General features: G+C 41.9%; 1 protein-coding gene across 1 annotated transcript in view; it reads right to left on the bottom strand.

Moving 5' to 3' along the window:
- RNF38 (ring finger protein 38) overlaps positions 1 to 10,707 on the bottom strand; it is a 132,731-nt gene extending 122,024 nt beyond the window's left edge. The window contains exon 1 of the mRNA XM_061634700.1: positions 8,895 to 10,707. Within this exon, the coding sequence (XP_061490684.1) occupies positions 8,895 to 9,444 (550 nt within the window). The 5' untranslated portion in view covers positions 9,445 to 10,707. The remainder of the gene's footprint in view (positions 1 to 8,894) is intronic.
- Between the last annotated feature and the right edge of the window lie 7,185 nt (positions 10,708 to 17,892).

Here is a 17,892-nt window from a genome sequence, read left to right as displayed (position 1 = left end):
ACCTGAGAAGCCCCAAAACAGAGTTTGAATGTAACACTACACTGTCAAACCCTGCTGACCATCACCACCATCCAATATTCAGAGGCACAGTATATTGCCTTTGAACATGGAGATTTAAAAGTGACTACAGTCAATTAACAAACATTCATGTGTGAAATGGCTCTATGAGAGCCTCACATTAGACACTTGGTTATTTTTTACTAATTTATCCACAGCAACCTATTTAAAATAATAGGTATCCCACCCTTTGACAAACTCGGGGTACAAGGAGTCATTACATTACAACAACATTACAACAGGCACTGGTAATGTGCTTCCATTGCTGATTTAAAATGTACATTTTAGCTCAGGTTTACCTGATTGTTTATGCCAATTTTTAATTATTATGGTACACTAATGATGTTTTATGGCTATGTTTTATTATTTTTGTTATTTCATTGTTGTGCACAGTTCTGAGATTTTTTTTAAAAAAAATTACAATCATTTCTACCTTGCTTTTCAACAACCACAACCCTCCTATGAGAAATGTTAGATGCCAATAGATATTGCCTAGCTCCATGACATCCAGTAAACATCACAGACCGAGTTCTTCCCAGCCCAATACCAACTCTCAAAAGCTACATGAAATAAGGACATTTTCTTATGTGATATGCTTCTGGGTGCTAAACCTTGCCATTTATATTTTTATTCATTGAGACTTAATTTCTGTACTTTCGAAGTATTTTTAGGTAATTAACTCAGAAGCATCAAGAGAAATGTTATTTAGCAGAAATTATTTCTTCATTCAAGCTATTTCTACAATTATTCTATTCTACAATTATTTCTATTTAAATACCCTCAACTCTCTACTGTCCAAGTTCTCACTGTTCAGTCTGCAACACATCCTAATTTACTGTATTAAGACAAGACACAATCTGAAGATGGAAGTCCAGTTTTCATCTACCAAAACTCAATAACAATTATTTAAAATTGTCTACACACTACTGTACTTAGTCATAATAAATTATGAAACAACTATTTTTTTTATTTAAGGGGATCATAACATGTCAAGGTTAAAGGATACCACTTGCTGTAAAGCCATAGTGCCTGCTTCTCAATTACAAAGCAGAACATACATCTTTAAAACCATTTAAAAAAATATTGTGTCAGTTCACAATTCAGACTGTTGAAAATGTACAACATGTCAAGATTGCTATGAACCAGCAGCTTTTCATTCATTTCCTTTTACATGACATGACTTTCACAATATGGGTTTTGTATATTCAAAAACAGCCACAGATCCCTCAAACTGAATTCTTTCAAACCAAAGTAGTTTAGAGCAAGGGTTGTGATCCGCAGGTGTCTAAAGATACAATTAAAAATCATGCAGCATCCATCACAGCACATTACAATTTTTACAACAGGCAAAAACATCATTAAGTGATCCACTAAGACGCTCAGCAATTTTCAAGTGGTCTGTGGGGGGAAAAAGTTTGGGAATCACTGATTTAGAAGATAGGTTCTCATCACAGTATTTGATAGTAAAACTATGGTGAATACGAGTCTTTCAGCAGATTATGTCAAATGAAACGATACTGAAGACTAAGCAGTAGCAATCAGTCTTAGTGTATTCACAGAAATAATCCAAAAGGTACCTTGAAAGTATAAAAAAATCTCCCTTAACATATTCAAAACTCTTTTTTCTAACTTTCCCCTTAATAAAACTGAAAAAGTCTATTTATAAATAAACAGGTGCTAACTAAAATGTACCATTGCAAGGACGCTCTCACCTCGTAAGTGAGAACCTTATCTCTAGCCTAGGCCTGCACAACTTGTGACTCACCAAGTCAAATGAAGCCACCAACTATGTATGTCTGCCCAGCATGGACTTGATAAACCTCTTGTTTTTCGCTGTCTGCGTAAGACAGCAAAAAACGAAAGGAATGGTGACTGCAAGCAACTGGCAGGCCACAATAAATGGGCTGGTTGGCCAGATCTGATTTGTAACTCACATTATGCGCAAACCTGCCCAAGCTGCTTCACCTTCCCTCTCCTACAAGATACAGATATGCCTATAGGAGAACTCTCCCCTTGTTTTGCCTCTATGCCTCTTAGATCTAGTTCTTATACGAAAGAAAAATAAGCTATTCAGCAAAATTGCCTATATCAATATCCCTTTACTAATCCAATGACTAAGGATGTAATCCTATGCACTTACTTTGGATTAAGGATACATAAGATAAGGCTGTACATATCTTTGTTATTAATTATAAATATACTAATGAAAATCCAACATACGTATCTCAAACATCTGAAATACAAATACAGTTTTCTCCTGTTCCTGAAATCATCTGGGTGGAGTGTTATAAAACTAACTGGTTACTACAAAAGACTAAAACATTGATTTGTAAATGAAGATAGCTTTTACTATCCTAGGAGTATAATCCTAGAGTAGGATAGAATTCTATTAGCCGCTGCCCTCCAGCTGTTAGTGGACTACAGTTCCCATAATCCCTGGCCAATGCTGAAGCTGAAGGAAGTTGTAGTTCATCTGGAGGGCATCACATTGGTTACCCACTGCTTAGGTGGTGTGTATGGGTGAGGGAGGGAGAGAAAGAAAATAGATTACTGTACTGTTTGGTTGTCTCTGTCCATACACAGGGACACAAAGTGCCTAGCACTTTCCAAAAAGTTTGGTAGTTAGTGAGCAAAACAATGCTCCTCCATGAAATCACAAGTAAATATCCTCCTTGTTTGGTTAGTCAAGTCATTATATATTCAAAACTGAACATACTGCAGATCTCAGATAGTTACAAGGTATAAAGGTATACCTTTAGGGTATACCCTGTGGAATTCCCTCCCCTTAAATATCAGGCAGGAGCCATCTCTGTTATCTTTTCAGCACCTATTGAAGACTTTCCTTTTCAATAAGCCTTTTAAGTTGAGACCTATCCCAGTCTGCGTCTGTGTTGGAATTGCTTTTTAATATGTTTTTTTAAAAAACCTTTTTTCGGCTAAACAATATTTTTAACCCTTTTTTTTAAAGACGTTTTTAAAACTTACTTTAAAAATGTTTTTAAAGTTGTTTTGTTTTAATGTATTTTAAGGTCTGTTTTTATGATGTTTTAAAGTGTATTTAGTGCTTTTGTTTGCCGCCCTGGGCTCCTGCTGGGAGGAAGGGCAGGATATAAATCAAATTATAAATAAATAAACAGAAATACAAGATCACCCAAGTGGGATCCAGTGAATGATCAAATATAGGATGTCATCTCCTGGATCCTAGAACCTGTGATGATTTGCGTCTTCCTTGGTTCAAGAGAAAGTCCACAGTAATAACAGCATGCAACTTGCTGGGATCATATTTTTAATGTTTGACTTGGAAGTACTTTTTTTTCTCCTGGATTTCTTTTGTTAAAGGACCGTGGTTCCAGATTAACATTAAAAGCATGTAGGGTCTAAAATATTTGTATTAAATTTCATAAATCAATATTTTTACAGACACACTTATAACTGAAATGCTAATAATTCACTTTTTCACTTTTAAACACACACACCAAAATATCAGTTTTTATGTGCCCTGCATATAGATGTGCTCCATCTGACACTATGCTACTGGTTTATTGTATGCTCACATTACTGTACAGTTTGTATTTGACCAGCAGTACTTTATTACTGTGCCCTCTGGACTGATTAAAGTAACTAGAGAAAGTGATTTGGAAGGAGTGTGTCATACATTTGTCCTCCTGGGCAAAAACAGTTTGGTAGAGTTTTGCCCAGGAGGACCCGCAATCAAGACACTGCCCCACCCCATTTGCTTATTTAAAAGAAAAAAAAGGGAAAGTGTCTGAGAGGGAAGCGAGTATCATTAGATGCAAAGGAGGACAAGGCTCTTTTACTATTAGCTATTGTACAGAAGAGGGAATTTCAACTGCATCAGTAGCTGAAAAATTGCTCTTCTGTACAGAAGCACACTTTTCAGAAGTTCTCACATACCCATACACAATACAAGGTATTAGTAATATCCACTATGTCATTTTAATACAGAGTAGAGAGTCACCAGCAGTGACTACAAGTCTCTGGTGATCACTTACTGCTAAGTGCCCAGCACAAAGTGACAGACCCTTCCCCTTTTTAAGTTCTCTGGTCATGACAAAAATACAAGAGAGGAATCCCTCACGTTGTGTTTGGCAGGACAGTCTGACTCTACCGCCCTGGGCTCCTACTAGGAGAAAGGGCAGGATATAAATCAAATAAATAATAAATAAATAAATATTCCTCTCCCAAGTTCTCTAGTACACAAGGAAGCAGCTAGTGATCCTCACTGCTTCCACGTTTCTTAAGGTCCAGCATGATATGAGAGAGCTCCCTCAACTAAAATCCAAATTGGGCAATACATCTTTATTAGAACCAACCAAAGTGTCACAAAAGTGTGGCAAGTTTCCAAGTCTTCTACAACTCTTTAACAGGCAAGATGTTACACAAGGTATCTAATTTAGCAAAGCCAAGGGCATCCCCTCCAAGCACTAGGCCAGTGTTCTTCAACTTTTGATGTTTTCAAACTCCCATTATCCCTTGACCAGTGGCTAAGTTGGCTAGGGATGATGGGAGTTGTAGTCCAACAACACATGAGTACCCAAAGTTGAAGAACAACACATTAGGTAATACTATACAATTTGGTTTCAATCGGCTCTTTTTACTTAGTACATCTTCCAAAATTAATCCTTGGCTTTGCTAATTAAAGACTGCCATCTTTCTTTTTACATCTGCTCTCTGCCTATCCAGGAACCTGTGTGTTTCATTTAAAGCTTTGGATAGATCTGGGGTACAAGCCAGACTTTAATTTCTCAGAAATGAGTAATAGTCATTGCTTCTTTATTCCAGAGTTCTATGTGTGTAATCTGGAATCTAAGGCACCTGGACTTATCCAGCCTGCAATCTCCATCTTGGAACAAAGTTGACAAGTCAACCTCACAGCTACATCATCGTAATTTTTGTACTTTTGCCTTCATCCCACTCAGTTCCAGCTTTATCTAGCATCTCACCCAATGAAGAGTTCTGGAGACCTTGAAAGCTTGCCACAGTTTTGTGACATTTTGCTTGGTCCCAATAAAGATTTTGGAGGTTTTTCTCTTATAGACCAACACAGCTACTTTTGCTTTTTATTCCCCTAACTGGAATCAGCAGAGGGAAGGTGAAGGGTTGGGCCAGTGGTGGCTATAAATAAGAGCTCACTACTAAGACCAGCCAAAGTGTGTAAACCCCCACTTGGTTTACTCCCCAATGAAGCAACAATACAAACTGAAATTATGTGGGAATAAACTATTGTTGTTTGAAAAAGTAGCAGTTGAACTTTTCTTGGTTTGTAGAGGCATCATTAAATTGGAAGTCTATTCAATTTATTTTTGAAAATAAAAGGCATCCAAATACAACACATCTCCAATGCCTAATGGAGTGTTTTAATTCCATTATATTTTCTTATAAATATTACAATCCTATGCACACTTACTTGAGGCTAATCCTATCAACCTTAGTGGGATGTATTAAGTAATATAGCACAGAACTGTGCGGGTATAAACATGCATGTCTGACTTATTCAGGTCTACAGTCAAGCAACACCATGAAGAATTTAATAAAAAGATAAAAGAAGAACTGAAACCATTTTGAACTACTTACTACAGCCCAATACAAAACTAACACTTTTTATTTGAAAGTATTATATGTACCAGCATTACTGGCCATGCCCCAGGACTATGTCAGTTACTTTAGCTAAACATTAAAAATAACCCAGTGCTGTACAGTGAACCATTCAAACAGTTTGCTCTCTACACATTCCGAATGATATCATGTATATTGCTCTTTATTCTACCTTACTCCATTTAATAATAATAATAATAATATTTAATTTGTTTGTCGCCTATCTGGCAATTAGCCACTCTAGGCGATGTACATTAAAAGAGATAAAATACAATAATAACAGATGTAATCACATTAATAACAATAGGTAAAATACTGGACCGTCATCAATACATATAAAAGCAATTATATTAACAACATACGATAAATGACAGAATCATGGTGATTTACCCAATGACCTCAAAGGCTTGCTGGAATAGCCACGTCTTCAGGGCCTTGCGGAATACATCTAGGGAAGGGGCATGTCGAAGATCACATGGGAGGGAGTTCCAGAGAGTGGGGGCCGCCACAGAAAAGGCCCTCTCCCTAGTACCCACCAACCTAGCTGTTTTGGTTGGCTTCATTGGTGTTCAATAAAAATAAAAATGGCATAATTGAAAGTATCTGCCAGGATATTTAGAATGCAGATTCTTAAAAAATATTTGCAGTTAAAATGAATGAGTTTTTTCACAGAATTAAGGCTGAACTGAAAAAGAAGTCTCTCATTAATATTATAAATAATCCCTTGCACCAGGAAACAGGCTCAACATTCAATATCATATATCAACTACTCAGCACAAAAGCAATACAAGAAAAGAAGTTGTATTTATTTTTCCTTGGTTATCTAAAATTCAGCTCCCACATACAAAAAATAATTTGCCCCACTGAAAGAAATACACATATAGCCCACAAGCACTATTTTGTATGGGACATAGATCATCAGTATGCTAGCTTTACAGGACCCTGCAGAAATCTGGACCAGGTATCTTTCAGGTCATTCTAGCCCAATAACTGTAAATTCACAGGACTTCAGTGCATGTGCATTTTAAGGAGAGTAAGATATCCTCAAAAATTAATAGCCAAATCTTATTTTCAAAGTAAATCACTTCTCAAATTATCTTCTTGAGGTAAAAGTTGACATTTAATAAAAGCACTTATTTTAACATTTAGCGGGTATAGAAAAATATTCTCTCTAGCACCCAGAAAAAAATTGTTTAATTTAGACAACAGCATCACAATATAACTCAAGAGCTTGATCTGATACATGGCTCACTTAAGATACCTGAAACTTGATGTTTAAAGTAAAAGGATTCTCTCTTTTGGGGAACTTGTGAATGCCTTTCCCTCACTAGCAAGTAACCACAACCATCCAACATACATTTGTAATCAGGAGTAAAATCTTCCAGGGCAGAGAACTAACTTCAAGAAAGGCTCAAAGCCACAGCACTTCTTATTTATTTCAAGCAACTATTAATTCCATTTTGTACGTTGCTTTAAAATGGTGTTAGTCATGAAAATTCTGAAAATGTATTACTGTATTAGTTGCTATTGTTAAAGCTATGGGACTGTTTAAACACCTCAAAAGATGTATACAAACTTCATGTCAAAAGCAGAACCAATAAGCTATTTGGAAGAACAAGTCAAGAAAACTATTTTAAGAATAGACAGGTTCTCCTGGCCCACGTCAATGGCATAATTCATCATTCTTTCTATGGTACTAAGAAACCCCAGAATACTGTGTTGTATACTTGCTGTTGATATTCTTACACAAATACATTGTATATGACTGTGGCTTTTCTAGTGACTAAATGTGGAAGTAACAAGCTTTAGAATTTTCTTGGGCAGGCATTTCAAGTCTTCCAGAGTCATAAATTCTGTATTTGTGAAAAGAGAAAAGAGTAAGTCTCCCTCTTTCTCTCATGATCTTGTGAACACCACACTGATCTTGGCCACTATTTCCTGCTTCAGTGCCCCTAAAAGTTTTAGCTGTCTTGAAAATTACCAGCTGCAATTTTTTTCCAGAAGAAAGTTATTTAGTCTATTGTAGTTATTCTGGCTTGTTATTATGGAGGTTTCCTCCCACCAGAGAAAGGGTTTGTTTTTCAATTCCATATGCAGACTATTGCCATTTCATCCCAGGGACAATCCTGCAGCTTCTATTCCAGCTGACAACACAGTTTAATTGTCCACAAAGATTTATAAACTACACTACGTTTATTACTGAAAAATCAGGAGCTTCTTTGCCAGAACAAGGGGGAGATGCACATGTACCACCAACCACCAACCACCACTACCCCCCCATATATGTGTGTGTACACAGAAGAAAGGGGGGAGAAATCCTCCCAATGCACAAGGCCCTTCCCCCTCTCTCTGCCCCTCCACAGAAAGAAATCAGCATGCTTAATGCCCTTCATATGAGATTGCATGCATACATCCACACACTAACACCAACACACATACACATGTAGAGGAAGAGCAAAGCACTACTGGGAAGAAATGATGCCAAACAACTCATGGAGAAGTATTGCAGAACGTGTCAACTTTTGTGGGAAACCACAAGACTGTTTTTGTTGGGGGAGGGAGAGTTATTCTTCCCTCCCCTCTGAGGAAAAGCAGCCTCAATTTTCATCCTGCCCTATACATGCTTTTTGTGCTCTTTGTCTATGGCTAAAATCATTTCCTTGATTTATTACAACATCTCTTCAGAGAAGATGCTGTATCCGGCACATTAACATGTCGACTGGGAAATTATTTTAGGGTCACCAGGCTTTAGACAGCAACTAGTCATGTAATTCCAAGCACACTTTTTACTAGACCGACATCCTACACACGCTTCACTAGGAAGTTACTGTCCTATTGAACTCAGTGGGACTTCGCTTGTGAGTCAATATGATTAAGTCGAAGGCTGCCTAGACATTTCCAAGTTTCCCTTAGGTTGTCTCCCCCGTCCCGATTTTTGTTCACGGTCTCCCCCCCTTTTAAATATTTGCTGGGAACCTCGCGTGTAATTTACCTCAGCACCCTCGCATTAGTCACCTCACAAACATCCTGTCACCTCCCATTCCTTCAAAGCCTGCCTCAAACTCCCCTCTTTGCCACCAGTCTTTCTTCACGCTGTCTCTCCCCCCCCCCATGTTTACTTCACACACACATTCTCATTCGCATGCCTCTTCACCCCGTCAGTATCCGCCCCAGCGCCCCATTCCCGTCCCTCCAAGCCAACCTCGTCTGGGCCCCATTACCTGGCGCCGGCGCTCTAGTTCCCGGAGGGGCTCGCGGGTGCCCGTGTCCAGCGGGGCTCCCTCTGCCTTGGCTACGGGTGCCCAACTCGGGCAGAGTCGGCCCATGGAGATGCGGTGGGGCAGAAGGAGGCGGCGGCGGCGGCTGGAAGTGCGCGGCGGCAGCCGCTGAGGCGGTGGCGGCGGCGTTCATGGCGAGGAGACTGAAGAATCCGGAGCGGGAACGGGAACGAGTTCGGGGGGGTTCCAGCGGTGGCGTAGGGCCCCCGCCAGGACGCAGCGGTGGGGAAGACGGCGAGAAGGCGAGCAATGGGGGAGGCGAAGGAGCGCCGGAAGGTGCCGCCGTTCTGCCGCCGCCACCGGCTGTCCTCCCCGCCACCTCCCCGCCGGCCTGGCCGTGGCGGTGGAACTCAGGGCGCTCTTCGGCGCCGCTCGCCCCTTGGTGGTGGTGGTGTTTGGCCGGATCCCGGTCCCGGAGGCGAACGGAGGCAGGGAAGGGTCGGGCGTCGGGCTGCTGCACCGCGCGGGGGTGCGAGTTGGCGGCCACCGGCATTCGGCCTCGCGCAGGGGCTGGGGGTCGTCTCTGCCTAACCCAGCCCCACTATGGAGAAAGGGGTGATGGTAAAAGCCCTTCCCTTTCCCCTAGGAGTTGGGGCGGGCGGGCGGCAGGCTGCGAAATATGGGGAAGTGCGGCGGTGGTGGTAGAAGAAGAGAGGGGGAGGAAACTTCCTTAAGAGGAGGAGGAGCAGCAGCAGAGCAAAGTACACCGGGGGTGGGAGGAGGAAGACAGAGAAAGACGGTGGCCGCTTACCAGCACAAGCAGCTGCCCCTTACTTCCCCCCCCCCAAAAAAAACCGCCTGGCCCACGAGGGGGTTATCGGGGGGTTAATTGAAAAACAAAGATAGCATATTCAGGAAGCGCAGCAGCTGCTAGCCTCACCGCCTCCCTGCAAAAGCAGCACCAGTATGCCGTGGGGGGAGGGAGGAAAAGCGAAGGGCATCCACGCAGCGGATTTCTAAACACACACCCTTTTGCCCTCCTCTCAAAACCTGGCAGTGTCTGTAAAATCCACTCTCCGATTCATATCCAGTACTAAGTGATAGAGAAGCTATTAAGGAGCATGCGGGCACACACACACGAGCGTGAGCGCCTGGTTGTTGCAAGTAATAATATCCGAATCTGCTTTTGTGCGTGTGTATGTCTTTCTATGCGTGCTGCCGTCTCCTCTTTTCTGTACGACACAAGCCAGATGCAGGCGAAAGTCTTTCTTGGGAAAGTTTCTTGTGTCTGCTTACTGCAGCTTCCTCTGGACAGCCCCCAAAGAATAAACGCCCATCACTGGCTGTTTCTTCCTCCCATCTCATACTGTCTCCGGCTATGCTGTCGGCCTCAAAAGCGCAGCGTAAATTACCCAAGAAAGAAGGGAAGCGATCATTTCTCAGCAAGTCTCTCTTTTTTCTCTTCGGTGCCAGCCCCGTCCTCTTGGATCCACCAGAAACAAAACAAGGGTGGAGGAGTGTTTGCACAACTGTCTCGGAACAGAAACTCATGCAGAGACAGCGATCGATTGCCCTTTCCTGTGGAAATAGCCACCTTTTGATTTTTTTTTCTCCGTACCACTTCCTATATTGTCACTGAACTAACGCTACATTCCGAGCAAACTAGCAGTTCAAGACCTGAAAGCATTCTAGATTCCAGAAGAGGTTGGATTTATTAATATTCACCCGTCATCAAGAGGCTTATTATATCCATAAAGCTAGCCCCGCAGAGTTTCCTTCCTACCTCCCGATGCTGTGGGTGATGATGACTGTTGACTGGACAAGGGCGATCATTTAGCGCTGTAACTCTGCCTATAACCGCTAAGGGCGCACATTCAACATCACCTGCCCTGACGTGAATCTGCTTTGGCCTTTAACGCCCTTTTAATCTCCCCGATGTATCATCAAGGTACTGTAAGAGCGGATATTCCTCACTCTTTCAACGGATAAGTATAGGTGGGGTGAAGATTCTTATCCGCATTTGTGATTATGTAAACGGAACCAGGGGGCGGCACTTGTTCCAGATTAATTAGTTCGGATTATAAATAACTGAGTTTGTGTTGAAAATACTATGAATCAGAATGCGAATATATCAAGTAGATCTCTACTTCCTACTTGCACGTGTAATAATAGTCTGATCTTTTTTATTTATTTATTTTTAATAAGGATCTCCCGTCAGCCTCAAATGAAAAATAGTCTTTTTTATGGGGGGGCTATGATGGTGTAGAATACAGAACATTTCTTTAATATAGTTATAATAAGTATGTTTATCCGCATATAATAAACGGGAGAATCATATTATGGATGGATTATAATTCCATAGCAGTATGAAATGAATTCATAGGCGGTGGGCAGCAGTGACCGCGGCTTTCACTAGGTCATACATTCTTAGGGGAAGAAATGCTTTCCCAGATGAGCTCTGAGCCTCTCACATGGGATCCGGAGAGAGAGTTTCTACAGAGACAGGAAACCTCGCTTGCCTGCGACGACTACGGGGTGAAATGTGCAGAGATCAATAGTACTGGAAAGCTCTGCCTCAGGCAGACCCGACAAGCCAAACCCGGAATCATCCTCACACCCTTCTCTCCACGCCTTTCCCTTCTTTGTTCCTGGCAATCCAAGAAGAGCGGGCGGCGGAAAGAGGCCCATAAACAATCGAAAGGTTCTTTTTATCATCATCTCATGCTGGCCTTCTTGCGCTCAACTCTACGCTTCTTAAAGCAAAGAACGGCTCTCCTTTGGTGGGGTGAATTGATAGCGAAGTGTCTTCCAAGCAGAAGCGAGGGTTTCTTTTTGCAATCCCTTAATTAAAACAATGAACTTCCTTCCTTGGGTGTACTTGGCAAGAAAATATATCCTGTTTCCCCATACACACACTTTTTTATTTTTAATGAGCGCTTTCTTCCGGGAAGTCAATCTCTCTCCCCCCCCATACTAGGAAGGGAAATGCGGTGGTGGTGGTGGTGGTGCGATCGATTGGACGGTTGGGCGATTGCATGAGGCTGATCGCTGAGCTCCAGGGCTGGCCCTCCATCCATCATGCATTGAGGACGGGGAGGGGATGGTTGGGAGCGGGAGATAAAGAGCTGCCGGACAAAGCTGGGGTCTAACTGATGGGGGTGGGGGGTGGGGAAGAGAGAGCGAGGGATCAATTATTTACCAACACAGAGCAGCTTCGGGGACGGCAGGCTTTGTAGCTTGCCTCTGTTGCTGTCGTGATCTTGCCCGGGCTTCCAACAACTTCGTAGACAAACAATAAACACCAGCAGCTCTGCTGTGGTGGCTGCTGTGCTGTCTAATGCAAGCAATAAGCTCTTCTGTTCTGAAAGCGGACCGCTTGTTAGTTAGATGGTGTGTTTGTGTGCCCGAGCACTCAGCGGGGGTACGATCATTAGCGTGCTGCGTCTTTTCAGACTGGCCACTCAATTCGGTTGGAGAAAAAAATAAACACGGGGGACACTCGGGAGGCCTCGTTGTTCTGGAAGAAAAAAGGGGGAGGGTGTGAGTGTAAGGGGCCGAATCAAACACGTTAGGCGAGGCTGTCACACTTTGGACAACCCTTTAAAGGGAGGAACATCTGGCAACCATGCTGCAGACTTGCAAGAACCTGTCACCGACAACAAGCGCTGAAAAGGAGTGTGAATATATCATGAGTGTTTTTTTTAACCCTTGATTAAAAATAAAGTTAATCATGTGCCCTTCTTTGCACAAATATTGCTTTGGATGCATGGTATAGTAGGCAGAGCATTGGTTGCTCCACTAATCTGGAAGATCCATACATGTATTTGGAAGTGTGTGCAACTGAAATAATTAGGGTTTCTTGCCAGTCATGTGTACCTGGCAGTAAGTCCCAGTGAACTTAGTGGGAGCTGTGTCAAAATAAACATGGACAGGATTCAGCTGTATACAAATGTGTTTAGGAATATCCTGTGCCAGGTTCAAATCCCTCTGCAGCCATAAAAGGCACTGTAAGGCTGCAGTCCTAAACACACTAATTTATGAGGAAACCACACTGAAATCAAGGAACATTGTACTCCATTTCTAAACATTTTTACTTGGAAATTCCTTTCAGTCTTCCCCTACATTAGAGAACTGTTGTCAAAACTATCACAAAACAAAATGGTTAACAGCCTCTACATTAAAAACACTCCCTTTTAAAAAAAATGTAATTATTAATCACTTGTGTGTGATGGGGGAGGGTGAAATTTTAGAAGCAAACAGTAGAGCCTGAAAATTGATCTATTTTTATTTTCCAAATAAATTAGGCTAGTTTAATTGGTTAGTTAATACTAGTTTTCAAACACTGTTGTGACTGTCAAGCAAATTAGTTCCCTTCAGAGTCTGGGATTTCTAAGGCCTGGAATGTCTGTTGGGATTTCTTTGGTGTCTCTTGAGGATAGATATTCAACCAATACAGTGTCTGAGCATGAAGATTAATTTTCAGTTGATAATCCCAGATGTTTAATTAGTTCAGCAATGCCCTGTCACATTGTCAAAATCAATCAGAAAAGGTGTCTTGAAAAATAAACAGTTCATTTTGCTTAGGAACATAAAACTGAAATGTTTGGCTAGGGTGAGACAGTCTGCTAAATTACCCTGTTCTGTTGCCACAATACTGCCTTAATATTGGAAGTAGTAGAATTCCCTAACGTTAAAGTTTGCTTTTATTTGGTGGTGGATATTCAGTGAAAAGTATGAATTCATTAACTGAGTGAATGCTTAATGCAATCTAACTAGACAGGAATCAAGTAACTTTCGGGCTTTTAACCAGCACATCAGTTTAATCAGTCTCAATAAAGGAGGCTTCTTGGGGATTTTGAAGGAAGAAGTGTGTCAATTAAGTGTGATATAGATTTAAAAGTTAATAAGTAAGAACGACTATTCTCTATTAAAAAGACACCCTTTTTATTTTGCTGTCACATTTGAATGGCATTTTTCCAGTTATAACTCCCCAAAGCCAAAATAACTTTAAAATAAATAAGATCAAGACCCATCAGTATTGCCCTTCACATGTGAATCACATGAAGAGAAGGAACAGCAGGAGTATCACAGGGCAGGTGCTGCTGGCTCCACCCCTGGATGTCCACACATTGCCAACAGTCTGAACTGAAAAAGCCTATGCATAGGCAGCTGCTTGTGCATAGATTTCCATATGATCAGGATTCCCAATTGTGTGAGTGCCCCAATTGTGTGCAACCTATGTGTAAGTAGCCACTCATGAGTAGGCTTTGTCAATTAAGACAGCCACACCAATAGATGGAAGCAGAGCCAGAAATGTGCCTGACGAGTGGAGCCAGCAGGATAAACCCCACTCTGTGGCAATCCATGCAATATTGACCCCATGAAGGGGGCTTGTATTGTTAAAGATCCAGGTTTACAAGATGTCCCCTGAAATTGTCTTAGGTCTGATCACTAGATACTTTCAGCAAATGACTGGTTCCAACAGCTCATTTGCCAATCAAATATAAATGCAAGTGCAGGCAGCAATGATCAGCAAATACTAGGGGCGTTCATGTTGGAAGGGAGGCAAGTGCAACTCCTGTTTGGGTTCTTTTGTTTGCATTCCAAAGGGAAGATAGAGTTAGGGTCCTCCAGCTGGCTAGGCTTTCCTACCTTTACCTGTGTTGTTCTCTACCTAACTTCCTTCTGTTGTAAACTGATATGCTCAAGGAAGCTTATCTGCCCCTCCTTCATCTTCTTCTTTGACTGTCCGAGGAGAGAGGAGACATCTTTGTCTTTGTTGTCTCTCCTGAGCCATGAAGGCAATACCCACGTCTGGGCATTGCACCTCCAATTTAGTTAGTTAAAACTAGGTATGCCTTTCCTATCTACTATGTATTTCTATAAATAAAGTAGCTTTTCTTAATTTACTAAGTCTTAAGTCTCAGTGATCTAAATGTAGGGTAAAAGCCTGCTACTTAGGTAAATACACACACTGGCACACACACGTCTCAGACCGCTGATGATCTCTGCATATACAAATTTCCATGACAATTTAACCCTAACACTGCATCCACAAATTCTCTCCAGCAAATCCTCAGGCAGTACTTCACCCCCACCCAGACTCACTGATTTCAGAGCTCAGCTGCAGATTTTTATTTTTTTTAATGTCGGGGATAATCAGTTTGTGAAAGTTATGCACTCCCCTGATTCTGCCCTGCAGATGCCTCCCAACTTCCACATAAGTGTTACAGTGGGAATATGGGGTTGGAAACCCTCTGATTTTCTCATCACATGTAGTTTGGCTCTTACTGTTAGAGGGAAAAAGCAGGTATGTAGGCTGTAGGGGTTTTCAAGGCTTTGCTTTTATCCTGAAAAATTTTACTGGTAAATTACAGAAAATAGAAGAGTTCCAAAGAGGTCATATGTCCAATGCATTTGTGGAAACTCATCTAGTCCTAGTATTCTGGAAATGCAGTTCATCTAAATAGGTACCAATTTACTTCGGACACATTGGCTGCATTCATACATCATGACAAGCCAGGGTTGGTAGCTTATCATGGTTTACCACAAACAAGTACCACACAGACTGATTATTCTCACTTCACTCCTCCCCAGGCTTGAAAGGGAGAAACTAACTATGAAGCCACAATTAAGCTTGGCTTGTTGTGATGTCCCAAACAAGCCAGGATTTATAAACTGACAACAAGCCATGGGTTAAGGCTGGCTAGCAATCTTGGCTTGTTAGGAAGAAACCAGGATCCCACCAAGTACGGACATCGTAACAATACAAGTTTAATTGCAGCTTCATGGTTTGCTTCTGTTTGTGCCAGGGGAGGAGCTAAATGGGAGCAATCAGTTTATGTACACCAAAATGCTTTTCATTCAGAGTAAACCATGTTAGGCCAGCAACCCTAGATTATTGTGACATATAAACATGCTGCTTTCATGCTGCTCTATTAAATTGTGCTTTAATGTTTTTAAATTTATTTTTGCTGTTATTTTAATTGCTCTCAGAACTTATTGAAGAGATCAATCCCTTAAATGCATACACACATAAACAGACAAACAAAACAGCCATATTACAATTTATCACCTCTTGTTGTCAGCTTCATAGCGTTACAACCTTTTAAGCTTCATATTAAGACATTTTCTATTTTCTTACGTAAGCTCCACTGAAATGAATGGAAGCTGCACAAGAGAATACTGCAGTTGTGCTTCTGTCCTATTATTTTCAATGGGCTTCTATGAGAGACCTTTCCAGTAGCAGAACTGGAGAACCTTTAGCCCTCCAGATGTTGCTGAACTATAATTTCCTTCAGCCCCAGCAAGCATGGCCAGTGGCCAAGGATGATGGGAGTTGTCGTTCATCAACATTTGGCAGGTCAAAGGTTTCCACTCCTGCAATAGAATGTCCCCTTGCTCAGGATTAAGGTACAAAATCCTCAAGACTCATTTTCTGAATAAGTGCATGAATTAAGATTGCAACATTTACAACAAGGAACTGAAATCAGTCTTCACTTTTGATTATAGTTAGTTGTCTGTTAAGCCCCTGTATAATATAAAGTCTGCAGGTAAAGACCTGGCTGCATACTTCATATCAGTGTGTGAATGTCACCCTTGGCAACCTCTTGCCTGTCCAGGTACACCTCTCCTCTCCTCCTATTCTGCCTTCCAATTTTCCTTCTCCTCTCAGACATTTTCTTTTGGATGAGTGGTGGGGAACTAGGTTTAGCCTGTGGGCTATATAATTACCACCCCGCACCTTCTGTGGGCCAAATGGGACCACCCACCTGTCTATCACCTGATGTCACAGTGATGTCAAGGGGTTACTTTTTTGCCCACACATCTTGAAATCGGACTGTTCAAACAAAGCACTAACAATCAGCTAATCACTGAGTCTTGTGAAATCCTGTGCACAGAGCTTTGCTCGTAGGCAGTGTCTGCAGATCCTCAGAGTCAGGTCTTTTATCTGTCCCACACCTAAAATTATATATAACATTAGGTGTAGGGCAAGTGAGTGTGGCTTGGCTAAAATGGCCTTGCAGGCCAAATGGGAGACCTAGTGGCCCATGGATGATCCTCCGTGGCGCAGAGTGGTAAGCGGCGGTAATGCAGCCAAAGCTCTGCTCATGGCCGGAGTTGGATTCCAACGGAAGGAGGAAGACGAATCTCCAGTAAAAGGGGTCGAGGTCCACTCAGCCTTCCATCCATCCGTGGTCGGTAAAATGAGTACCCGGCATATGCTGGGGGGTAAAGAAAGGCCAGGGAAGGAACTGGCAATCCCACCCCATATATACGGTCTGCCTAGTAAACGTCGCAAGACATCACCCTAAGAGTCGGAAATGACTCTCACTACAAGTTTGGGGACACCTTTACCTTTAGTGGCCCATGGGAGCCACAGGTCTCCCACCCCTGGTCCAGACCATGCTTTCTGCCAAGCTTCCTTTCCTAGGCCCCTCGTTGCTTCTCATGGTCAACTTCATTTTTTTAGATGTCAGCCTTTTCTAGCTGCAGCTTCTTCCATTCACCCTTTAATAACCCAAATTTTTTACCCTGTCCCTCTCTAGGATCTAAGTAGCTGAGCCACTATCAACCTTTAGTCTGTCTTGCCCCTCAGTGCCCCTTAGTCACTCATTGCTAAAGGTTTCACTCCCTACCATAAAATCCCTCACAGCACAATCCTGTGCATGGTTACTTAGAAGTAAGTCCCACTGAGCTCAATGCAGTGAGTGAGTTTTGGATTGTAGGCTTCATGTATTGAAAAAGATCAGGGATGGGAAACCTGTAACCTTCCGGAAATTGTTCATCTCCAACTCCCATCACCCCCTGTCAGCATGATCAATGGATAGGTATGATGGGAATTGTAGTACAGCAACATCATGAGAGTCACAGGTTCCCTGCTCCCAACACAGATGATTGATTTAATTATTTCTTGTATCATTCCACCCCGCCACATTATCTGTACTTTTATCATATAGTATTTCAAACATAAATACTGTGTTATGAGACATATGAGGAC

The sequence above is a fragment of the Rhineura floridana genome, chromosome 1 (genome assembly GCF_030035675.1).
Source record: "Rhineura floridana isolate rRhiFlo1 chromosome 1, rRhiFlo1.hap2, whole genome shotgun sequence".
Taxonomy (NCBI): domain Eukaryota; kingdom Metazoa; phylum Chordata; class Lepidosauria; order Squamata; family Rhineuridae; genus Rhineura; species Rhineura floridana.
Note: the sequence above shows the minus strand (reverse complement) of the source record. Positions and strands in the feature narration are given on the sequence as shown.